The sequence below is a fragment of the Echinococcus granulosus genome (genome assembly GCF_000524195.1).
Source record: "Echinococcus granulosus chromosome Unknown EG_S00110, whole genome shotgun sequence".
Lineage (NCBI taxonomy): Eukaryota > Metazoa > Platyhelminthes > Cestoda > Cyclophyllidea > Taeniidae > Echinococcus > Echinococcus granulosus.
The window spans coordinates 124932-136265 of record NW_020170490.1 but is presented as its reverse complement, the minus strand read 5'-3'; the positions used below and the strand labels follow the sequence as shown (position 1 = coordinate 136265).

General features: G+C 44.4%; 2 protein-coding genes across 2 annotated transcripts; one reads left to right on the top strand and one right to left on the bottom strand. All coding sequences in view use genetic code 11, as the record gives it.

The window, feature by feature from the left end:
• Positions 1–712: 712 nt before the first annotated feature.
• On the top strand, positions 713–7967 carry EGR_08553 (Zinc finger RAD18 domain-containing protein; the record flags this gene model as incomplete). The annotated part of the gene is made up of 8 exons (XM_024497802.1): positions 713–720; positions 2374–2710; positions 5656–6031; positions 6091–6251; positions 6323–6491; positions 6632–6742; positions 7084–7456; positions 7871–7967. 8 exons carry the CDS (start codon positions 713–715, stop codon positions 7965–7967), a joined length of 1632 nt encoding a protein of 543 aa, XP_024347783.1.
• Positions 7968–8296: 329 nt separating this feature from the next.
• EGR_08552 (putative O-sialoglycoprotein endopeptidase) lies at positions 8297–11042 on the bottom strand (the record flags this gene model as incomplete). The annotated part of the gene is made up of 8 exons (XM_024497801.1): positions 8297–8539; positions 8654–8930; positions 9024–9277; positions 9554–9804; positions 10243–10388; positions 10414–10558; positions 10638–10803; positions 10857–11042. 8 exons carry the CDS (start codon positions 11040–11042, stop codon positions 8297–8299), a joined length of 1668 nt encoding a protein of 555 aa, XP_024347782.1.
• Positions 11043–11334: the final 292 nt, after the last annotated feature.

Genomic DNA, 11334 nt, shown 5'->3' with positions numbered 1-11334 from the left:
TTAGCCTTTCATTCACGGCACTTTCTCTCTGAAGTTGACTTTCTTTTTTTCCCATTTGGCAGTTCTCAGCCAATGTGCTGATGCAGCTCATTTTCTCTCTCCTCAGTCTTTCCCTGAGCCCCCTTCTCTGCGGTGGCTCCTTGTCTGGCCAATTTAGGCTTCAGCAGCAGTAGCATTGTCGTGTATAGTAGCTCCCATTAACTTTCGCCTCCTTCTTCTCCTCCTGCGCGCCTTTTGTCAGTTTTGTACAAATGTATGGACTCTACCAGCTCTCTATTCTCCGTCTGCTGGCTCTTTTACACCAATGCTAGTTTTGTGCATTTAATTTGCTTCGTTGTACAGAGAATTTGCTTGTGCCTGTGGCGATTGAAAGCCGCATTAATAAAGATGATTATTACTTTCCTTCTTCCGTTGTTGCCTGTCTGAGGCACCTTTTTTGTAGAGATGACTTTACCTCTCTTTGTGTGGCATTATCTATCTTTGTCTCTGTGCGACTTGGTTGCTAACTACCCTCAGGAAAGTTGCATTTTGATAGTCGTACTTTCTGTGAGTTTGTAGCATAACCTATGATAGTGATAGCCCGGCAGTGCATCAATTTTTGGTATAGAAGAAGAAGAGGGTGGCCCCTCGCACTGCATGTGACATGTGTGATGTGTGCGTATATTCCAACTCATTGATTGGCATTACCCTTGTGTGTGTATGTGCAGACTTGATGGTGAGGTGAGATTGGGTCGGACTGCAGAAGTGCGTTGGAGGTCTAAGGCATTCATTTATCAATGTACATTCCTGTGTGTGTTTAGCTACATGACGCTTTTCCTTTTTTGTCTCCGTTCTCAGTAAATTCAAGGCGGGGCTTGGTTTATTGCCCTGCGAATTGCACACAGATCCTAGCGTAGCCTTGCATAGTGGTAGCGCCTTGAGATTTCCCTAAAGACGAAAGAAAATATACTAATTGGACGGAGTGTGCATTATTGACGTACTGTAAGGGGGTGGGTAGGGACTGGGGGCTACTGGCGTGGCCAGGAAGCCTGGCCTTGTCACCAAAACCTTTTGAGCGTCGTACCTGGTGCTCCCCTTGGTTAACCTCCCGTGTCAGCCATCACAACGTAGTCGGTGTAGAAATAAAAATTTTCCGCGAACCAACCGCACCGTTCATGAATCTGCTTGCAATTAGGAAGGCATCTGACCGCAACGTCGCCGATTTCTCGTGGCAATTCTACTGCATCTGGAGTTTCGTCCTGTTTAGGAACTGTATTAAGAGGGCGAGCAGATGCGCTGACCGTCTCCTGCGTCCATCGCTAGTGGTAGGATCACTGGCCCAAAGGCGGAGTCAAATAACAAAGGACGGGGTCTGACATGGTTGCGCGATGATAAGGTTTCGCTTCTATCTTTTTGCAATTCATCCGGCTAGTAGAGATGTGGAGGAGGTACCGCATGTTCACTTGATTGACATCTTCATATCGGTTACCGTTGGCAACCCCTTAACGAGCTGTTCCAAATGATGCACGGCAAGTGTAGCTTCATTTGTTGATAGCCTTCCTGCAGACCGTAGGACTGAGGATAGTTGCTGAAGGTAGACGTCATTCTCAACCCTTCCGCTAGGGTTTGTCACCACTTCTCCCGCCCACAGCACATGCACTTCCTCCGCCCCGCTAAGGTTTATCATCCAGCAGTAGAAATGGGGATAGTTGCCTAAGATCGGGTTCACTTTCCGCTGCCACTAATGTAGCGCTCTAAGGCTCTGTCATCCTTGTGTCATTGTGGTGCAGTCTCCAAAAGCAAGATTAAAGCCTTGAGGAGGGTGTGGGCAGATTCAGTTCATGTCCTGGAAAGACTCGTTCAGTTTCTTTGCCAGAATAAAGTGTTATATCACTCCCTGAATATATTCATTCGATCGTCGTGGTGACCCAACTTGGTGTAAGATCGCCCCGCTGTGTTGTGCAGTCGATCGCTGTCCTGAAATGAACAACATGGATGTGAAAATCACCGACTGGATTCATCATACCTTGTGGTAAGCCGGCTTCGGAATCGCAATCGTAGTGCGGACAACTGGCTAAACCAGATCGTGATAAATTGAATCATCTATTTTTGATCTCTCGAGGAAGCTCTCTGTCTGTTACTCTTCTCCCAATTTACCTAGCCTTTCTGAACCGCTGTGACTACCTTTCACTTATCTCTGAGACTTGTATTTTTAAACTACTTAACAGGGCTCAAGGAAATCGTTTCATTGATAGTCTTTGTGAGGGCCGCATTTTAGACCGAAAGATAATGACTTGACGATTGTCACTGTTTTTTGTACTTTAGATAGATGCTCCTCTATCCCAAATCCGAGTTATTTGTAGCCCGAAACGCCTTTGCCCGACGTTGGCGTAGTGCCATCGACGCATCCTCGTGGTACAAAGATGGCTACATTGAAAGCATCAGGCGAGTGGATTCCCTCCACCGAAATCATCCTCCGTACATACAAATTCGCAATGCAGATTCGTACCCTTTCCTCGACGCCGATACTTTTGTTCCGCCCGTCCACTTTTTTACCTCATCCTTGCGACCAAAGAAGGCATCGAAGGCTTATCAACTACCGGATCCCTATGGAATGGATACCTCCCAAGTTGACCAGCCAGCCGTTCAAGTTGGAAGCGAAGTGAAAAGCGTTGATCGGAAACGACGTCTAAAATCGCCACCTCCATCACTGCCGGCGAAATCAAAGCAAGTTCGTTTGAAAAAAGGGATGAATGTCCCTGCTGTTGGCAATGTTTGCCACTTTGGTGAATGTAATAATTCTGTGGAAATGGACTCAAAAGGGATTGATATTTCTCCTTTGGCCGAGAGTGGGCATTTATCGCGTAGTCAGCCTCATGTCAATCAGAAAAGGAAGGCATGTGAATAAAGCTAATTCGGTCTCACTTCGCTGTGTATAATTGCATCAGTCGAGTCGGGATAAGGCCCAGTCTTTTCTATCATCTAATCATGCTTGATAAAGTGAGAATACCTTTTCCAGGGTGGTTTAAATGAGTGAATGCCATTTGACGATGTCAGGACCTGTTTCACTTTGTTATCTATGTTGAAATAATACTCTTCAAGGTACTGCTTTAGGGATCGGTTTTCTGGCCTCAGGCCGGGTGTCGAGGCCGTCAGCCGTTGGACAGTCATCATTGGCTGACGTGTAACGGTCTCTGAAGGCTTTGCGCTGCATAAATGCTTGGTCTTCTGTACGAGCAGATATTCACGTCTGTAAGAAGCCTCATAAAAAATTTTTCGTTCTGTACACGCACACACATATGATGACACTATTGCCTGCCATTTTGATTAACTGCGTCTGGACCGGGCCAGGAAGTATGTGAGCCTTTTAGCCTTGAAGTTCAAAGTGAAGAGTAGACGTGAATAAGACGGCGCTGCTGCTTACTCGCTTCAAAATAATCGTTTCAGTTTGAAAAATGCTCTCTTTGAAGAAATAGTGGGGTGGGGTCTTGGGCTTTTGCTTGACCATGCATTTCTTTTTCAGATGCTTGGAGCTCACCGACATCTGGATTTGCACACCGGTCATCAGCCTTGAACGCTCTAGGTTGGGTGTTAAAGATCTTCCAACGCACAATTTAGCGTTGTGCTGAGACATGTTCTAGACTTTAATTGATCCCCAAAATCTCCCACCTGTTCGCCGTCTCCATCCCCACCTTCCGTATGCTAGATTACCTCTGATTTGTCTGAATTGTGGTCGTAAGCGTGATGGCACTGTCAGGGGGCGGAGCAAACGACCATGCCATTGAAGTGGTGAAATTTGGCGTATCGATGTCAGCACAATTTAGGAGAACTTATTCTCTACAGGTGGGTGAAGAAGAGGACCACACCGAGTTTACCCTTCACCTTCGCCCCGTTCAGATGGAGGCTGAGGGAAAGGAGGAATGACAGTGGGTGGAGAAAGGAAGGAAAAGAAGAAGCTTTAAGCGCTCACTTTTTGTACTCAATTTAGTCTTTGCAAGTCTACCCTTTACGCCAGTAGGTCGAGGCGTGTGCAAAATCTTGTTGAAGGATGTGGCAGAAAGACTTGCAATGTAGGTCATCTCAAGCTGAATTCAATGGAGGCGACAGTGCTAAGCTTGCCTGATCATTGCGATTAGCTAACCTCACTTCCTCGCGTTTAATTCGTACTTATTCCTTGTGGGGATTTTGGGCCTATTTGTTGAGATACAAACATTCTTTTCAATGGGAACAGTTTAGTGTGTCTAGTTTCGTCTGGGGCTTCATCTCTGTGCATCTTGAAGGGGTCTACCAATTTGAGGTAGGTGCTGAGGGGCTCCCGGTGTTCTTTGCTGTCGCGCAATTTATTTACAATTCTTTTCATTTTCAGAAGGTTCCACGTTTGGGGTCCTATTGCTACCGCAGTGGCCCGAGATATCGAAGGCTAAGGAAGATATGATGTTCATGCAGAATACGTAATGTCGGCGTACGGAATAGCATGACCCGGAGGCTAGTTCAACAGCTGGAGACCTCCTGCGGCCCTGCTACCATTCATGTAATCCTCTACATACGACTATCGAAATTCACCAGTAACAGTTTGGTCATTTTTAAGCTGCAAGTATACACAGTAAAACCCACATAACAGCCAAAAATGATAGTGTAGTGCGGCGGCAATGCGATATTGGCTTTGGTAACGTTGGAATAATCAAATGGTCGCCGAAGATCATTTTGCGTGGGGTCACCTTGGTCGTGTCGGGCTCATTAGTAGTGCGAGGCGGGAGAGTCATACTCAGATTTCGCTCAGTGTAAGAACAATATTAAAATTTGAACATCAGGTTCGCCGTAAACGAAATTCAAGTATTAGAGCTTAAAAAAATTATTATTTGAGTCCCTGGTGGGTCATTAATATCGATTACTCATCTACTAATTTATGCAGATGTAAGGTAGAAGTAGTTAGATTTTATTTTGTAATGCATTAACAATGAAGACAGTGGAGAAGTAAGGTTCAGCAAGACCATTTTAAAAAGGTGTCATGCTGATTATATATTTTTGCACATAGTTCGGTTTCTACGCGTTGCGATGGTAATTGATACTTTAGAAGAGTAAGAGAGTAAACTTTCAAATTCTTCAAGCCAGAAAGACTAAATTTTTTGAGGAAATGAATAAACTATGTGGGGATTGTTTTATAATAGGTACTGATTAATCTCCAATAACGATGCATAGAGATCATTTTCATGTATCTTAGGCCAAGAGAGGCATCCTTTATTACATAAACCTGCACATTATGAAGACAAACTTACGTGTAAAAAGGAGAACCCAGTTTACAGGTTCTTTCAATGCTTGTACTTAATTTTATCATGTCAAACCTCAAGGTCATATTTTCGAAGTTGTCGCGGCTGTTCTTGCTTGGGTGTTTGCGTTCGATCTCGATTGCTGGATTGACTTTTCTTATCGACTACCGTTTTGAACTGTTTCTTATATATTCTCCTAGCTATTTCGTATCAATGGTTTATCTCATGTCATGCGTTTTTTCTGTTGTGTGATGTAGTTGATTACAAAGCTGATTTTTTCCTGCGCTAGTGTGCAAAATCACGTGCAAAATTTTTTATTCGGCGTCAACATGCATCCTTTGATTTCCTAAGTCTCTTTGCCTATGTAAAAATCTAGTGGCCAGCATGTGTTGCTTTTTTAGATTTCTAGAAAGTCATGTCTGGTGAACACAATCGTGAGCAGGGTGTAGACGAATTGAATCCGGTTTATCATATATATCATCCCTTAAACGACCGAATACCCACAAAAGTTCCTAAGAGAAGATATGCAGATAAGGAAGGTCTTTTCACCCCCAATATAGAGATATCGCCGGTCGATCCGATTTGGCAGTCTATTGACCCGACTCCTGATGTTCGGAGTCTTTTTGCTACCTTTGACGCTCAATTTTTTGGAGGAAGACTGTCTTGTGTAGAAGTTCGGTGGAGTCCTCGAATGACTCTCTGCGCAGGTCAGTGCATCTATGAGGGTCCTGGAGGCCTCTGTTCGATTCGTTTGAGCGAACCTCTTCTTAAATATCGCCCACGGAGTGACCTTGTGGAGACTTTACTGGTAGTTTTCCAATGCTTTATTAATTTTTGTTTTTAGCACGAGATGATACATGCATATCTTTTTGTAACACAGAACAAAAGGGTAAGTTGCAGATTATAGCTTTAGTGACTAATTGTACACAGGATCGTAGTGCTCATGGGCCCGTTTTCCGATTCCACATGAACCGGATTAACAAATGTGCCAAGACCAACATAACTGTGGGTTATTCTATACAAATTCACCGAAGATTCGGATTTCCACTCTTTTAAGCATCGCATTCTCGTTTTAGGTTTACCACAGTTTTCATGACGAAGTTGATAATTATAAAGTTCACTGGTGGAAGTGCAACGGTCCATGTGCAAATCGTCCCCCATTTTATGGTTTAGTGAGACGTTCTATGAACCGGGCACCGGGACCTAACGATCTCTGGTGGGCTGAGCATCAAGCTTCCTGTTCTGGTGCGTTATCAGTTTACTGCGTTAATTATGCATTTGCGTTGTGTCAGGTCGTATTCCTCGCATGATTCCCGATTTCTCCGTCCACACACTGTCCAATGTGTGATCATGTGTCTAATTTGGTGTTACTTTCCATCTTGCAGGTCAGTTTATTAAGATTTCAGAACCTGAAAGTCCCAAAAATACCGCGAAGAAGAGTAAAAAGGGAAGGGAAAAATCAAATTCCCAAGTGAAGACTTCCGGCTCTACGCCCGGTAAGAGTTGTCCTTATATGTGTAAATCATGCGCGTGGACAGTTGAATTTTGGGATTATTTGGCCCGAGTAGATACTGATTTACTTAGAAGTTAGCATTCTACTAATAGCCATACAAGATTTCTCCTTAATTTTGCTTCTGACTCGCGGCATGCCGATGGCACTGCATTCCACATCAACCAGTGATTAACTGTGCAAGTAAACTATTGTTGCATTAAGGGTAAAATCGGAAATCACGCGTTCATTAAGTGCCTGTAGTTAAATTTCCATCCGTATTACTTTTCTAAATGAGGACTAGAGATTTTAAGGTTAACAAAATTGTTATGCGTCCTACCTCTGTAGATCTGCGCCAGTTCTTTCAAAAGTCACTCAAAACAGAAGATACACATGCGAGTTCATCCATGGCATCAGAGACGACCATGTTGAAAGAGCCGGTGGTTCCTTTTAATGGAGTCGGGCATAGGTTAGGGGGTTCTCCGTCCCCATCGGCTCGATCTCGCCTTTTGGCCTTGACCGCTCCGCGTCCCACGTCCTTGCAACCCACGTTTGCCACGGCCTCAGCCACTGGCTGTGGTTCTGACCCTAGCTTTGCCGGCCCGTCCGTCAGCAACGATAGCGATTTCACGCCCATGGGAGCGGTCCAATGCCCGGTCTGCTTCCAAGCTGTGCTGGCGGAGTTGGTGAACGAGCACTTGGATGCATGTCTTGTTGCTGCGTGATTCTCTTTTTTGGCACGGTGAACTTTTATCTACCTTAGCGCTTTACGATATTTTTAGATCTAAACAAATCTTTATCCGACTTATAATCGCATTTCCCATTGGAGTGGAAACATAAGTAGATAGTTGCGATAGTTTGAAGAGCCGATAATGGCGAGGTGGTTTTTATCACAATAATTCCAAAGAGTGACTACTGCTTCATTTTCTCACGATGGAAGTGTTAGTTGCGTCGCAAAGTCGTGGTAGTGTGGATGAATACGCGTTGACGACGACTGAATCCAGGCTGGAAACCACTGACCGCCCCGGTGTTCAGCCTAATATCTTCTCATTTGGGGTTAATTTAAAAGCATCAACGAAACGCTCGCTACTTTGGTTATCGTTCCTGCACCTTTTGATTTATTTGTTTACTCTAGGACGCTGACTCACGTCTACACCTGCAGTTTGTGTCGCCGGGGTTTTGCTGTGCCGGAAACGCTTACAATGGCGGTGGAGACGCGAAAACCGGTATAGTTTCATACAGGTGATGAAAATTCCTGATCAATTCAGAAGTTTAGTACCGTCAAGGATGCTAGTAAGCAATCCGTAAAATGCGTAAACCGACACTCGAAAGTTCTTGAAAAAATTCGCAAAGGGGGAGGATTTTCGGCCCGCTTGATAAGGGCACTAAAGCGTTTTCAAGGGCCTAATCATCAAGAATACAACGCTGCTCATATGTTATAACTGGAGAGGTAAGTGGATCACACTTAGATTGCACTTACAAAACTTGCAGTCACACTAGGTGAAGTGGATGCTTTATTTGCACAATTTCAGTGTATACAAGAGGGGAGAGTTAAGAGAGGTCACTCACGCCACCTTGCATCAACTTCATCAGTGCGGTAGCGTTGAGTAACGGTAGCCTCCGCCAGGGGAGTTGTCATTCCAACACGGAACATCTCGTAGCCCGCTTGAGCTATCATCGCTCCATTATCCACACAGTATCGGTCGTCTGTCGCGCACAGCATGGCTCCACGCTCTTTTGCCATGCAGGCCATCATTTCTTGCAATCTCAGGTTGCATCCTACCCCACCCACTATCAGCACCTCCTATAGTGTCAAAAAAAGTTAATAAGTAGATTGGTTTTTTAAATTACCGCCAAGTTCTCGTGAATTGAAAAACATTCTCCTCTTACCGGTTACGATATGCACTAGTCAACCAACCTTAGCGTCGCAGTGGGCCATCGCACGCTCCGTGATTTCTACAACCATAGCGAAAACGGTTTCTTGCAGTGAAAAGCAGAAGTCAGCTTGAGTGTATTCACCCGAGATGAGAAGCTTGGGCGCGCGTTCTTTGAGGTAGGATAAAATACCCGCGAAGGATACGTCCATGCCCTTGACCGCGTACGGCAACTCATAGAATTTATCCCCATTCTTAGCTGCCTGTTCAATGTTGTAGCCGGGGCTGGGATCGTTCGAGAGATTAATGACGCGGGCGAATCTACAATAAATGGCAAACGACCAAAACAGTTCTTGAAGTGTCAATCACTAAGGCAGAGAACGAAACCTGAATGAAAAGGTGTGGGAATGCTACCGATCAAGGCAGTTGCCAAGAGCAATGTCCAGAGTTTCACCAAAGATGCGATAGCGTCCGCCGGAGTAGGCGATAACCTGAGAGTTGCCACCGCTGACGTAGAGCACAATAGGCGCCTTGGCGCCAGTCACAAGACGTCCCATTTCGATGTGGGCGACGCAATGGTTCACTCCAATCAACGGCTTATTCCACAACTGGGCCAACACACGTGCAACTATAGCGACCACTTGCAATGGACCGCCCATTCCCGGACCCTAGATAAATAAAGAGAAGGGCACAATCCATCGCAAATCGTTGTTGAAGATCAAACACTTGATCGCTGTCAAGCGGTAACAAGTATTAACACCGAAACACCTCCTTTCAAATGAAATCAGCTTTCCTGAACTATCATTAAACGCTACTCACAAATACTTCCTCTAATCCCTAATGCTGAATCGGAAGGCAACACTGTTTTTGAGAGAAGATATTTTTTTAAGGAACTATAACGTAAACAATGCGCTGTTTCAGGGGACAAATTAGATTAAATTTACCTTGGTGTAGGCGATAGCATCCAACTCCTCGGCCTTAACATTCGCCTCCTGAAGTGCCCTTCGAACGAGATTGACCACGTGGGCGCGGTGATGGATTGTTGTCTCTGTCGGCTTGAATCCCTGACCGGGAGGGGTAACGTAGGTGACTCGCGGGTTAGAGAGCACCTCACCGTCTCGAATAACACCGATGCCCAGCTTATTTGCGCTCCCCTCCATTCCCATAATTAAGACCATTCTGTATGCAATGAGGACTATAGACACATCAAAAGTATAAGCCCTTCAATAAGCCGTCAATATAATCCGTAGGAAATAAATTTAGGCAACGTTTTCAAGGAAATCATGGCGGTATCAAAAGGGAACCAAAACTTGGAATTCCCCTTTTACCGAAAGTGATGATTATCCACATACCCCATACCTCCGTCAAGCATGATGTTATCAGTTTACTGCGACTGATTACGCCGGATCAGGCACCGGAAATAATTTAAGTGGATTAAAGCAATAAAACAACTTAGAACGCCCATAATCTTGTGATGAGCAGTTGTCTTTATACTAGCAGAACGGTTTAACATTAGCCAAAGTTTCCTATTATGGTGAAAGTATCAAGCAACAGGTGCAGCAGCAACAATCAACCAACGTACCACTCATAAAACTAAGAAGGTAAACCACTAAAGGATTAATTTGTTACATACAGGCATACAAAATGGGCATTGAGAGAGAAATTGATAGACCGGTTAAATTAGTGTTGACGGCGTATGCTCTTGCGATGAGAATGGGAGATGACGCCTGTGGTTCCTTTGCCTGACGACGCGGAGATAGGAGGGGGCATTGATACATCCTTATCGGCGGCAGAGCGCAATGACTTCCGAGTCCGTTTGGTAAGCTGCAGCACGGCAGCAGTCGAAGACGATGATGGTGAGGAGACAGAACGAGGTGAGATGGATGGAGAACTAGCCGCTGGTGTCGAGGGATTTTCATCGGCTAATAAGGTTGTTTTATAGGTGGAATCTAAGGCTTTGAAGAAGAAGGAACCAACGTCGATAAAAAGGGTGATTACTCAACCTCAAATAAAGGAGCCAACCCTAACCTGATTTGCTTTTATGTCTCCCAGTAAGTCCAGCAGTGGAGGATGTATCAGGATTGGCAGCTGTCGAGGACACACGAGGAAATGCAAGAGATTTGATTTCCTTAAATTCATCAGGAAGAGAGAACTCTGCTGGTCTATGAGGGTAAGGTATAACTTCAGATTCATTCTATAAGAGAACATGGAAAGCGTACATAAAACAGAAACAACAGCACAACTTACCAGCTCCTCTAAATTATACAATTTATTCAAATGCTCCCATATACTCTTTATAGAACAAGGCAAATTTTCCTTAACTTGCAGTCGGTAAGCAAGGCAAATCATTTGAAAGTTTCGGTCCAGACCGACTGGTTTAAAAAGCATCAACCCATGAAATAATTTAATTTCATCGTCAAGGGACCAGGTCATTACACTTAATAGGGTGGCCTTGGATTGGGCGCAATCAAGAACAGTGAATTAAAACAGTACCCTTTTAAAACAAGTTATTCCATGACGAGTCAGACAGCAATGACTCCTTTAATTAGGAGTACCACAAAAAACGTAAATATTACAAATTAAGGAGCCATAATGCTTACGTTGCTTAAAAAGGTTAGATAGATATTCTTTAAAAAAGATGAAAAATTTTCCCTAGGTCGATTGCACCCAAAGCCCAAATACTTATATTTTCAGAATGGAGTCAAGCTTGAGGCTACTAAGATGA